The following is a 13,149-nucleotide window of genomic DNA, read 5'->3' on the forward strand; positions in this document are numbered from 1 at the left end:
CGCATTCGTTGCTAAATCGGGGATTGGGCCCAGCCGCTACTTGCTTAACTCCGGCGCTCTCCTAATCAACGGATCTCGATTCCACTCTTCACCCATCTCCAACCACCACCACTGTCACCACTCCCTTACTTTTCCCACTGCGACTGGGACGCACTGGCTTCTGTCTATCGTCAGTGGTGTTGGTATTGTTGTGCATTTATCTGCAGGCTTATCTGCCTTGGAGAACAGATAGTGGAACGCCCCACCCTTGGTTGTTTGGAAGCCTTCCGGTCTCTCTTTTTCTCTCCCTACAACACCCCGGATTGTCCTGTATCCATACCACGGAAAGCAGTAACCGGACCCTCATTGGAATCTACCCTATAACCTCTATGGTCTAACCCAGTACTGGATTTGCTCCCACGGTCACCTCCCCCTTGCCAGTCTGGGCCCGACGCGTCACTCCTTCCCCCATCTCGTCGCGAATACACATCATCCTAGAGCTTCCAGACGTTTTGAATAGGGCCGCCGTGCAAAATGGAGAGCATGCGCCAATCATGCCGACCGAAGCACCAGGTCTTGATCCTGAAATGCTTCCCCCAATACCAGAAAGGAGTCCAGGAGGTTAAACCGAATGCTAGCGAACTCTCCTACCTACTCTACTATGTCAGCACCCGCCGCAGCAAGCTGACCAAGGTCTGCTCATTCTTGGAGAAACGGGCAGCTCGCGATGTCTGGCGACGCAAGCTTGGGTGAGATTACAGTCTGGCAGTGGAAGGATTATGTTCCGGTGTATTTGCTGACGGTTTTACTTTTCCGCTTCTAGGAATGTGCAAGTTACCCTTCAGATCCTCACTGCGCTTATGGAAAAGGTTCCCCGCGACTTGCCGATCTACGCGCGATATGTCCTCTCCGTTATCGATATCGTTCTTCGGTCCCAGGATATTTCTATGGTGGAGGATTCGATTGCGACGTTTGAGACGTTCTGTCAATACCAGGATATGGCGTCGCTTGCGGCTGAGCAGGAGTTGTCGACTCAGTATCAGGGAGTCGTGCGGACGTATGCTAGCTACGCGGATACCAAATCGTCGTCCCAGCAGACCACTTCTAGTTCCCCGATGACGATCCGATGGAGAAACGCCGGGCTACGAGCGATAAGAGGAGTGGTTGGCTCCGACGAAACACTGGCTGCTGATGGAGGGGACTCGTTGAAGCTGATTCTCCCCGTGATTCTGGAGAATCTGTACACTGGCGAAGAGGATGTGTTGGTCTTGCTCCAGCTGAAGTCGCAAGAGCCTGAGAAGACCCAGCCGGAGCTTGCCCCACGTCGCAGAGTCAGTGTTGCAACCGTGCAGACGGTGGATGCGGCTGAGGCCGACCCAGCATTGGCTTCGCAGACTACCGCAGACGCTGACCGGAAGGCGGAGATGGATGTGAGGCTGCTTGCGTTGCGTTGCTTGGAGCAGATCATCGTCTCGGGAAGTAGCCGCGGTCAGATCCGTGTCACGACTGTCACTATTCTGCGGTTTATCCTTGGCAAGGCTCCGATTTCCAACTCGTCTCAGGAGAAGGCCACGGGCGATACATGGGCTACGTCGTTGATGGAGCTTGTGGCTAAGTGGTGTCCTGTGCAGGTTCGCTTTATCATTCTAAACGCTGCTATGGAGGTCTTGCTCGAAACGAACCCTACCGAAGAGAACCTGGACCGTTCGACTACCATGGTGTACATGGTCGATTGGCTGTTGAAGTCATCGGTGAACATGATTGGGCTCAGTGTTATAGACGTCTTGCTCGGTCTCATGCGATACCTTTCCTCCGTGCTGTCACCATCTGAGAACGGGGCAAATGGCGAGTCGACAGAGAAGCACGCCAACGAAGCAGCTTTAACGGAACGGAGAAGAGAGCTGCTTGGCCTCCTTGTGGAGTCCGTGGGACACCTCGCTACCCACATCTACTACGGCGAGCAGATCACGGACATGGTCAGAACGGTCTTGAGCCTTCTGAAGCCAGGCGCCAATCACGAAAACTCTATGAAAGCTCCAACGGCAGATACACTCGATCCCTCGGCCAAGCCGGCAACCCCTCCTAGTGAGAATGCAGTAGCATTCTCCTCGCTCACAGCCAAGGTGGTCGCGCTTAAAGCCGTCAAGAACGTTCTTGTCGTAGCGAGCGGGAAGAAACCGGCTGCTTCAGCTGGCGTCGAGTCCCGCAACCGTGTTGGCATCCACGTGTGGGAAGATACGCAATGGCTCCTGCGTGACCAGCGGGAAGTCTACTACACCTATGCCGATGCCCTCCTGTGCTGGTTGAGACTGGAAACCAACGAAACCGACCTCAGGGTCAGCGAGTCGATTGGCAAACCAGCAAATTCTCTGGCCAAGCAGCTGCCTGAGATTGCCGAGCGCTCTGGTAAGCGGGGATCGAACTCAGGAAATCACAGAGCAAAGGCTGTTCAAGTCGCACAGTCGAACTTCCTCCGTCTACTGCATTTGACGATTTACGAAAACGCGCTCGCGCGCTCATCGGAAGAATCGGAAACCCTTCTCCTTCACCTGCTCCTTACGAACTTGGTCGACCGTCTTGGCATGAACGCCGTTCGATATGGGCTGCCCATGGTTCTCAAGTTGCAGAGCGACGTGAGTGCGGCAAGTCTGCACTCCGCTGCGTCTAAGGTGAACATCGGAAGCTTGGTTTTTGGATATCTCTGGGAGTTGACTGAGAAGTTCGACTTGGATGTTTACAGAGTTGGCGGTGCGATTAACAGCGAAATTGACAAGCGGAGGAACTTTGGTGTCTGGCTTGACAGTGTCCGTCTGCCACCTGCTGACCTTGACACTATTACGCCTATCGCTGGCAAGGAAACCAGTCCAGGCGGTCTGGAGAGTCCTGAACTGTTGAGTCCATTTGGAGATGATGTTCAGGAACTTGCTGACCGTATTGAAGAGGCGTATAACGGATCGATTCCGACGCCTGTCCAGAGCCCTCCTAGCTCCCCGGAGCGCGGGGGAGGGAACGGAACGGCCCCTGCCATTCCTGAGAAGGAGCATCTTCCATCGTCTGTCAAGGGCGACATGTTGGCATTTTGGTCTAAGGAAACCTGTCTGGCGGCTGTTCAAAAGGATAAGGCACGTACATTATCCATCAGCGGCTCGAAAGCGGGAACCTTTATCACGCGCAACCATTTCCATGGCAATGGATTCAGAGACAGCTCGTTCTCTACGGCTTCTCCAGTTTCAGCTCTTGATGGATCGGGTTCTATTGCTGGAGGCGCAGCGGGCTTGCCTGATCGAAGGCGCCTGAGTGTTCCCGAATTTGCAGGAACACCAATGAACAGTTCTAGCCGTGGATCTGCGGTTCGAGTCAACGAGCTGAGACGCGTGCTTTCCACCAACCAGGACTCTAACGCACGACGTCTCAGCCCGTTACGAGGACGATTGGATGCTTCTAACGACAGCATTATATCCTCGAGTAGTGAAAGCATGGTCAGTGGCTATTCCGCATCTGAATTCGACGGCGACGGAGCTTCGAGCAGACCACAATCTGTCTTCGAAGGAGAATCGACGCCGCCAGGAGACGGAGTGGAAACCCCCCGGGCATCGGCCTTTGTTCTAACCGATGGACAGTCGAAAGCCGGCGGCATCCCTCCTGTTCCCCCGATCCCGCCGTCGCTCTCCATTCCGTCCATGCCGTCGCTTCCGGGTGGATTCCCGAGCGATTCTTCCCAAGCCTCGACGCCGCTTGGTGAACGACCGGTCACCGCGCCGGCCCCGCGAAAACAAGCCTCTGTCAACGGCAGCGCTGGCACATACCATGCTTACCGTCCGAGCAACGCCGGCACCTTGAACCGAAGCAAGAGCCGTTCGAGCACGGGGCTTGCAAGCACCGCCAATATTGAGGGCGGCTACACGGAACATGACCATGGCGATAGCCAACGCCAGTTAAACGACTTTCTGTCTAAGCATGATGCGGAGCGGCCCAAGGGGGCGAGAAGAACGGGTGGCATTTCTTCGAGGCGGCCTGCTGCCAATGGCGGTATTAGGCGGCCGCCATATTGATCTTTAATTTCGCGTTTTCACATTTCTTCAAGCTTTGTTTTAGTTTGACTTGCATTTGTTGCATTCGCATTAGCATGATTTTTTTTTTCCAACTTCTCGCAAAAGCACTTATAATTCGTACCGGTCATCTTCGTGACCTTTCTGTTTGACTTGTCTGTTTCTTTTGTTCTTTGGTTGGCGATTTTATACTGTTTAACTTGTCTGTCTCTGTTATGCCTTTTTTTCTTTTTTTTCTTGTGTTGAGTTTTGATAGACGTGGCTTGACTTAGTACCCTTATTTTCTTTTGTTTTAGGTCAAATTCAAGGTCATGTTGAACAGCGGGATGGGATGCTGTTCATGGCGGGTGCTGTGTTTGATGGTTTACATGTATTTAGATGGCTAGACTCAATTGAGTGTAAATAATGTGGGTGTATTTGATTATCGTGCGTCGTGGGTATTAAGCTATGCTATACGTAAATCAAAGCTAGAGCAATCAGTCTTGATCAGGGTCATGAAACGGAACAAATCAGTACTGCTCGACAAGCACCTTGCCAGCAGACTTCGCACCCTTCGCAGGCACCACATCAGGCAAATCCACCTCCACAGGCCCAAAGTAGTCCTTGAACAACTTCACCAACTGCTCATCATCCATCTGCAAATGATCCCCCGGCAGCGCCAAAAAATCCAACTTCCCCTGCTCATCCAACTCCTTCAACCCAAGCCAATCCTCCTTGTAAATACCCCTCTCCTTCAACGGCGTCACCTCCCCAGTCGTCCCATTCACCTCCGCAAACCACGCACTTTCCTTCGGATGCGCAATGCTATCATCCTCAAACATGATCATTGCGAATTTATTCAGCTTCTTCAGGTTCTCCTTGTACATCTCGTTCCGCGAATCTTCACGCTCGTTGTTGATATCCGCGAGGAAATTGCTGCTCTCCAGATACTTGGATAGAGGCTCCTCATCCGGATCCCGAAAGTACTGCGCGGGTACAAACCGTCCCTGCACGAAATCCGACCACACACCAGCATGCAACAACGCCTCTGCACCCTTACATATCAAATCCATCGACATGCACTCCTGAAACTCCGAGATCCCATTATGCTGGCTCCCCACGGTGACCAGATTCCGCACGGGCGGATTATTACACCTCTCCACATACGCGCGCAGAAACTGCCCACCCTGCGAGAATCCCAACGCGTTAATCGCCGGCGCGGTACCAACGATCGGCTCGGAAGCTAGTTGTTCGCAGACGGCGTCGACTTGCTCGGTCACGTTGCCGAGGAAGGAGGCTTGGCGGTCGCCTGTGCTGGAATCGGAGAGGTGGATTATGTGGATGTAGGTGTCGGGGTTTGTGGATGCGGCGAGGGAGGCGATTTCGGACAGGCCGCTGCTTTGGTAGCTGTCGCCAAGGCCGTGCCAGATTATGAGGGGGAGGGGGGTGAGGTCGGGAGAGGTGGTCTGGGGTGGTTGGTGTCGGGGGAGGGCCGTTGAGGGGGCTGTTAGGAGGGGGAGGAGGAGTGGGAGGGAGTACATGGTTGTTGGTGTACTCCGTACTCGTGGGTTGATGGGTTAGAGTTAGAAAGTGAGATGAGAGATGGAGGTGATGGGAGGAGGTGATAAGATGGAAAGGTTGCGATGCGGTCTGGGGAAGACGTGGACCTCGGTGGGCCGCAATCGGCGATCAGAGACACCTCAGGCAGGGGTCCGTACAACTACAACGCATACATGCAGGTAAGTTGAGAAGCAATTCATCATTTATTAAAAGAGCTAGCTGGATACTTCTGTACTCTCAAAAATGCATTCTCTTCTAAATGTCACCGCATCAAACCCCCGGCGTAAACCCTCCAGCTTCCATCCCATCAATCCCACACTGACCTCCAAAAAACGCCGATGAGGAGCAACAAGAACCCTACAAGCCTCTCTCATCCCACCCTTTTCCCGTAAATCCATCACCTCTGACCGGTACAGCTCCAACGGTTCAGACAATGGCCGGTGTGCAAAGAGATTCTGCATGTACTAATGTGTGGTCCAAAGTGATTACGTATGACTCGTACTTGTCGAGATGTGGGTTTTTGTTATAGGACAGGAGGGCTTGGGGGACTTGGTGCTCTGTTTCTCTTGAGTTGCAGTTTTTTCGTATGATCTGGTGAGCATGGTACGGTGCAGCTCCAGGAAAGAGGTTAGCTCACCGAAAGAAGAGCAAGAGGCGTATTATCACAAAATGGAGAAGACTGGTATCTGCGCTCCTTCACAACAACCCCATCGGCTGGGAACCCGCTGAAATTTAAAGCAGGAATTTTAAAATCAACTGTAGAGGGATGCGTTACTTTCCTATTTTACCTGCTAGCCTTCGATCCCATAGTAAGCTATGGGGTATATACAATTTGGCCCCAGCCCCAACATCACGAACGATATCGCGAAGGAAAAGACAATCGTCTTTGCTGACTCGCGCTGTCTTAATTTGCTCAAGATCGGTTTGGTAATCTTCGTACCAGCGTCGCTCGAACATATTCAGGTCCAGCTGGTGCAATTCGTCGTCAGATTTGCAGAGCATGTCTACGGTTTTTTCGAACACTGCCATAGATCAACTGGTCCCCTTTCCAACGATATAGGGTAGGATATACTCACTCTCCTCTCCATCTTCTGGAATATAAGTCGGATCCACAATGTCCGTCGCAGGTACATCGGTTGTCAATCTGACATTCGCTGCTTGCAAATTTTCTGCGTCCTTTGGCGTCGGCCTCGGTGGCATAGCGGAGAGTGAGTCCCATTGTCTCTCGTATGGGTTTGCATTGAGTGTTTAAGGTAGGAGAAGAAGAAAATGAATGGTTAGTTTGGTAGTGGGTAAGAGGTAATACTGAAATGGCTGACGGGTGACTAGCGGGGCAAGTGGCATCGGCATAATCCGAGGTTATGCTGGTTTGTGAAAATTGGCCTACAACTAAACAATGCCTCTTCTGTATATCATTGCATAAAACACTCATTTCTAATGTTTGGTTTATCTGGTATATCAGGCATGTAGAGGCCATCAAAATAAGACAATACCCCAAGAACCACATAATCTGATTTTCTGACTTCCGGGCTTGACATGTCTCTATCTGAATGATAAACTCTGATCACATAGCCATATAACCGAAATATTAATCCAATTTCAGAATCAAGCAAAATATATATATATAATGTGTTGAGATCAGCAGTCGTGGTGCTTCATAGTCAATGCATTTGGATGCTAAGAATTTCACTCGTTTTCATGACTCAATAGCCACTTAATAGGTATGCTAAATATCCGGAGAGTGCTTGCGTTTAGTGGCCCACGAGGCCCGGGTTCGACACCCGGCCGCTCGTTTTTTGTTCTTTTTTCTGTCCCCAGTGGTGCCTATATATTTGACGTTGTTTACTTTACTGAGTTGTTACCTATACAGGGCTTGGTTGTGACCTTGTGGCTGTGCGAGCGGTGATTGGCTAATGGTGCAGAAGGACATACAAAGACACCTCAGGCAGTAACATCAATGGCGTCTACATATTGAAAGATGAGAAGACTCCTAATTGAGTTATTCATTCATCAGCTTTTCAAGTTAACAATTGCATAGATATATGAATAGACAATCACATGTATCATGTTACTTCGTATCCCGCACCACAGAATCAATCGCAGAGGCCACCCGGTCGACATTGGATGAGTTTAGCCCAGAGATATTGATACGACCATTATCCGGCAAGTATACGTGGTGTATTGTGCGCAGATTCTGGCACTGTAGTGGGCTCAGAGGTAAGCAGCTTTCGAGAGTTAGTTTTCATTTCAAATAAAGGAGAAATAATGGTGCACATACGCGAAAAGACCTTCTGTTGTCAAGATTACGCCCCAGTTTCCAGATGTCTGTTGAAATTAGTCCTGCATAGAGGCAGAGGTGATGGGAACGTACATTCTGCAAAGCCTGGTGAAGCTTTTGTCGATTGTCGAGCAGCCGAGATCGCATGGCTACTAGCTCTTCGGACCTGTGTACTCGTTAGTGCTGACTCCTATCATGCAGTAGTTTGATATATACTTACCATTGCCCCTTCAGATTCGAGCCCATAACAATACTCGCCAAACGCGACCCATAAGCCGGCGACGAAGAAAATTCCCACCGAATCAAACAGCGAAGCTGATCATAAACATGCGAAGCAACCCCAGCATCCGCGCTGACGACATGAAGCACTCCACATCGCTCACCATACAATCCCAAGTTCTTAGAAAACGACTGACAAACAACCATTTCAGACCCCATCTCCGTAAATAGCCTGATCGGGTAGGCGTCTTCATTCATTGACCCGCCCAGACCCTGATACGCGATGTCCAGGAATGGGAAGATGCTGGCTTGCTTCATTGCCCCTGCGAGCATATCCCACTGTGACGGTGTTAAGTCTGCTCCGGTGGGATTGTGGCAGCATCCTTGGAGGATGAATATGCTGTTTGGGGGGGCGCTGGAGACTGTATTGAGTAGGGTGCTGAAGTCTACCGTGGCGGTCTCGGGATCGTAGTATCGGTACTTGACTACTTGCAAACCCACCAGAGAGCAGAGGGGCTCGTAGTTTCCCCACGTCGGTGTTCCCACGTACACCGTGTTCTGCTTGGAACTGGCGCATCGCGCGAGAAATAGAGCGGCCAGGTGGTTGGCTCCTGTGCCTGAAATGGTTTGGACGGATGTGACCTGAAAGGAATGAGTTAGAGAGAATGCGATGTGGGTGGAGCCCTAAGAACTCACGCGTCCGTCATTCAGCGCTTCGCATCCCTCGCCAAACATGGCAGCTGCTGCATCTTTCAAAAACGCTGGATTCCCTGTGGTGGATTCATACTACAGCATATCTTATCAGTATCGGGGCCCAAGCCGTTGAGAATCAAAGGTACTGTACATCATGTCCAGGATTGTTTTGCTCCAGAATCCTTTTGGCCTGGTTTGGCGGATGACCACATCAGTTCAAAATTCTTGTAGTTGGATACAATCAACCTCACCTCTCGAAGGACTCCCATTTCATAATACTTTCCCTCCGTGTTGCGATAAATTCCAACACCGAGATCCACCTTGTCTGGGGACACATCGTTGTCGGCATCTCGCTTCAAGACGAACATGGGGTCTACCGGACCCTGCTGTACATTTTCAAACATATTGACACCGTTTCTTTTGGATAGTTATTGAAAGAAAATCTCGAGATAGCAGAGGAATGTGTGTATTTCAAATGCGTGATATGTAGGAGATGGGTTTCGGTTTCGGGATCCGAAGCCGAGCAATAGTAGACTGCGCAGACTCGGCTCTCATGGATCCATTATCTCTTGAGTGTTTGTGATTTATTCGGAAGCAATGGCGTGCGGCTACGTCGGCTACCTTACCGGTTGCGCGAAGCACTCCGATAGAACGCCCTCAAACATGTCACCAGCTCGCCGGCAAGGCGCCCGCTTCTTACGAACCCAGGTTTCTCGCCGCTACTTATATGCAGCAATTAGGACAACAAGGGGATTCAGGCAATCTTATGCGAAACGGGAAAGCACATTATCTATAAGTTCGGTAACGTCAGAGCAGTCTAAAGGCAAGTTGGTACATTTATTATCTCACAAATTATATATCGCGCTTGTGCTCATCTATCTGACCAGAAACTTTGAGGTTTATATTGGCGTAACCCATCACGTTGTCTGTAGTATTACCGGACAACGGCTGATAATGTCAAGGTAGTTCATGCCCAAGGCGCCCGTAGAATTCGAAGGGCTTTCGGTACGTTCTACCTATTGAAAGCGGATCTGAAGACAAATTGGCGATATGTTTCTGTCGACTATCGGTTGCTTTCTGCTTTGAAGATGCGGATGACGGTGGGTGTTGTCCATAGACAGTTTGTTGCTCGGCAATATCGTTCAAAAAATCAACATTACTTTGAACAGGCTGTCTCGAGATTCCCTGGCAAAATGGTGTAAATGGAGTATTTTTGTAGATTTCGAAATCTCTTCTGGGTTGATCACTAAATGCTTGGTTCACTGTTCTATTAACGAATTCGTTCAATACGTGTCTTTCCGGATCCATATCTTCCTGTGTTCGAGTATGCTGAGGACTGGGAGTTATATAGTTTTGGGGTAGGTTGAAGCGAGGATTGGTATTATATACCGGCTGCTGTTGATTTTGGGTATCCCCCACGGTTTCATCGAGTGCGACGGATTGGCCAAATATCTCAACCGGAGAGGTATATGAACCAGATGCGTTCATCCTTAAACCTAGCTCGGCATCGTAGGTAGGTTGTCCACAGTCGAATGTCCCCGACATCGTAACCGCAAACGATGTGTTGGCCCAAGGATCGTCCTGGCCCACGAACCGTTGGATGTGATGCTTTGGTTCCGGAAGCCAACCAGATAATTGGTTGCTCGAAGCAGATCGTGTACCAGATGTAGCGCATCCGAGACCATGTTCATTGCGCATCTTCTCGGACGAACACTCGCTTGTCGCATAGCTACCGGCTGTGTCGCTATGGTGTAGTTGCGCATGATCATCCCACATTTTACGCGAGGGCCGTGCTTCTAGTTCAGCAGCAATTTGATCATCAATAGTAAAACGTCTGGGGAATTGTGGAATTGGCTGGTGAAGGCTGGGAGTACGGCTGTCGAGCCTCGTCGGCGATCTAGATTGTTGTAGATATGGATGAGAACTGGATCGATTAGCGTACTGCTGGTCCTTGTCTTGAGATACAGACTCAACAGGAAGAGCGATGTCTGATGGCGCAAGAGATGGCGACTGTCTGGGAAGGTTCTGAGACGATAGAAGTAATTGGCTGGAAATGGTTCTTCCCCTGCTTGGGCCGTATGCTTCTCCATTTGTTGATGAGCTCCGATACGTAAGGTTGGAATCCTCCCTGTCCAGGAGCATTGACTGAGACGACTCGTTGCTCGTTTTGTTGTGACTATCACTCGAGGACGCTGGATCAGCTGGCGGCCGATGTATTTGGATATCCACGTTTCCAATCGTTCCAAATTCGGATGACGCACGCTCTCGCGCTCTCTCACGAGGCCTCGGCTGGTTAATCCTGCCACCAGAAGAAACCAACCTGTTGTGATCCGCCTCTGTCAGTTTCCGCCTTTTCCCAAATCTCTCCAGTTCCTCTGTAGGTGTGAATGACATCTTGACTGGACGGGTGACCCCAATTGCGGCCCAGTCGTTCGTTCCCAGCAGTTGGCGTTTGATGCGGTCTAAGCGGGATAAGACTTGGGGAGGTTCGTCGCTCGTGTATGCTGGAGTGTTGGACCGCCCGTGTAAGTTTCTGCTAGACTGTTGATATATCAGCATAAACACAGATCCAGAAGCATTGCTCTTCCTTCCCCCAGCAACTTACCTGGTCTCGTCGCTCGTAGCTCCCACTAAGTGTACGCTGTCGCGACTTAGGGCCTTGGAATTGAGACAGTTTCTGGAAGATTTCAGGTATTTGAGCGTCATCGGTTCTTCTTGACCTGGGCTTTGCAAATCTTTGTTTTTGGAGTGCGTTGGGATCTTTTGAGTGTCGCTGTAGACGGCCTCCAGTCCAGTTCATCGCAGATTTGAGGTCACAATAGCGTACACTGTTACTTAGAATATAACTGGATATTGTCGTCAGTGATAAAAAGTAAAAGTAGATAGAGAGATAGCAGTCAAGGAAAGGGTGTAGGGTGAGTCCAACAGTCGGCGAGTGAAGAGTGAGAAGAGCCTCAGCTCATGGCATCCAAAAAGGGAATAGTCCACTCTTTGGACCTAATCGTGTCAATTCACCATACAACGGGTTCTCGCGCTTACTTCAACCAATCGATGTGGTTTGCTTGACTCAATGGCTCGCGATCGATATGAAGCTGGGGGGGGGCGAGCCCATTGCATTTATGGATCAAATACGCTCAGTTATTCCAAGTCTCTCATATAACTGTAGGATAGAAATCAACAGGTACCTCATATTCCGAGATCTCCCCCCAGCATCAGCGACTTCCAAGTCTTTCCGTACCTTTTTTTCAGCCGCTCATCTACGACGATATAAATTGGAACTGGATCACATGCGTCCCTCTGCACCAGCTACTTCAGCTACTTCGAACCATTCTCGCTCGACCAGATCTGACGTCTTCAGTTCATCATGTCAGTTTGCTGTCATCATCAGCCGCAAAATGGCTGCACCCCGCGAGCAATGTACACTGGGATCGAGAGTCAACTTGCTTTGGTGATGTGGTGGGAAAAACAATTCATATCATTCAGTACGCCCGATTTGAGGACGCGGAGGACTGGGTCAAAGCTCTCCAAGAAGGAAATTTCTTTGCCTTTGCAACCGTCTTTATTTCCCAACTTCCGAATATAAAGTGTCTCTGTCTGGACTATTCCTTTGTTTGGCTCGATGGGTATCCTGGCAGGATGTTGAAGCACGTTCTTTTCTCGCCAAATACGGCGCTGTCAAGATTTGAATCACTTCGACACTTTTTAACGCCCTCCCGAGTCTGATAAATGGCCTACCGCAGTATATCGCAGATGCCTGATTTGGGATTGACATGCCTTTGGAAATGGGTGCGTTCGCTAATATTAAGCTCTCTCATCTGTTCTACGCTAGGTCTTCTTTTCGTTCTATTCTTTCTATGGCTGATACAAAACGGCGTTCAAAGTTGCTACATCGACGTTCCTGAGTACGTTGCCGATAACTATGCTCCCAGGCTCTTTACCACCTCTCACCAATACATCTATTCCCGTACGATGTATCCGTATCGCATTCAATTAGATCAGTTTCCAGACAGGACGGTACACTGAGAAGAAAAGCCACAGATGATGGTTGTCCACCTTCGACAGCGGACGGGCCACCGCACGCCCCAAAGGAGTGTCATAATTAGTGTGAGGTGTATTTCGCCATGGGTAAACCGTTCGACAATCGATGGAGATTTATGTTGAGACTATAGATTGCAGAATATTACAATGGATCCCTGGCTCATTGTTTGCAACAATGGTCAGGGACATTGTGGGAAAGCTTTTTTTCTAGGGGAAAATTTATTGATATTGAGTTCACATCTGTGACTAACCCTACTGCTGCGCCAAGCAGTTCGCATTGGCTCTCAAGCTACCCACACTGTATATGCAGCAGAATTACAGGGCATAAAGATGGCGCTTACCCAAATACGCAAC

At 50.1% G+C, this 13,149-nt stretch overlaps 5 protein-coding genes across 5 annotated transcripts; 1 reads left to right on the forward strand and 4 right to left on the reverse strand.

Moving 5' to 3' along the window:
* The first annotated feature begins 111 nt into the window (after positions 1 to 111).
* ASPGLDRAFT_77212 (uncharacterized protein) lies at positions 112 to 4,379 on the forward strand. Its single transcript, XM_022549884.1, has 2 exons — positions 112 to 728; positions 803 to 4,379. Exons 1-2 carry the CDS (start codon positions 514 to 516, stop codon positions 4,029 to 4,031), a joined length of 3,444 nt encoding a protein of 1,147 aa, XP_022396719.1. The 5' UTR covers positions 112 to 513; the 3' UTR covers positions 4,032 to 4,379.
* A 158-nt stretch (positions 4,380 to 4,537) lies between these two features.
* Positions 4,538 to 5,631, reverse strand: ASPGLDRAFT_179680 (palmitoyl-protein thioesterase family protein; the record flags this gene model as incomplete). Its single annotated transcript, XM_022542950.1, has 1 exon — positions 4,538 to 5,631. Exon 1 carries the CDS (start codon positions 5,546 to 5,548, stop codon positions 4,538 to 4,540), a length of 1,011 nt encoding a protein of 336 aa, XP_022396720.1. The 5' UTR covers positions 5,549 to 5,631.
* Positions 5,632 to 5,742: 111 nt separating this feature from the next.
* ASPGLDRAFT_897198 (uncharacterized protein) lies at positions 5,743 to 6,183 on the reverse strand. Its single transcript, XM_022550474.1, has one exon. The coding sequence runs from the start codon at positions 6,026 to 6,028 to the stop codon at positions 5,783 to 5,785; it is 246 nt and encodes an 81-aa protein (XP_022396721.1). The 5' UTR covers positions 6,029 to 6,183; the 3' UTR covers positions 5,743 to 5,782.
* A 1,277-nt stretch (positions 6,184 to 7,460) lies between these two features.
* On the reverse strand, positions 7,461 to 9,205 carry ASPGLDRAFT_179683 (uncharacterized protein). The gene is made up of 7 exons (XM_022542951.1): positions 9,009 to 9,205; positions 8,909 to 8,947; positions 8,761 to 8,850; positions 8,066 to 8,706; positions 7,939 to 8,011; positions 7,846 to 7,892; positions 7,461 to 7,792 (listed from the first exon to the last, which is right to left on the reverse strand). The coding sequence occupies exons 1-7, from the start codon at positions 9,159 to 9,161 to the stop codon at positions 7,636 to 7,638; spliced, it is 1,200 nt and encodes a 399-aa protein (XP_022396722.1). The 5' UTR covers positions 9,162 to 9,205; the 3' UTR covers positions 7,461 to 7,635.
* Positions 9,206 to 9,714: 509 nt separating this feature from the next.
* On the reverse strand, positions 9,715 to 11,557 carry ASPGLDRAFT_29312 (uncharacterized protein; the record flags this gene model as incomplete). The annotated part of the gene is made up of 2 exons (XM_022543839.1): positions 9,715 to 11,298; positions 11,363 to 11,557. 2 exons carry the CDS (start codon positions 11,555 to 11,557, stop codon positions 9,715 to 9,717), a joined length of 1,779 nt encoding a protein of 592 aa, XP_022396723.1.
* Between the last annotated feature and the right edge of the window lie 1,592 nt (positions 11,558 to 13,149).

This window comes from Aspergillus glaucus (assembly GCF_001890805.1).
Source record: "Aspergillus glaucus CBS 516.65 unplaced genomic scaffold ASPGLscaffold_26, whole genome shotgun sequence".
NCBI lineage: Eukaryota > Fungi > Ascomycota > Eurotiomycetes > Eurotiales > Aspergillaceae > Aspergillus > Aspergillus glaucus.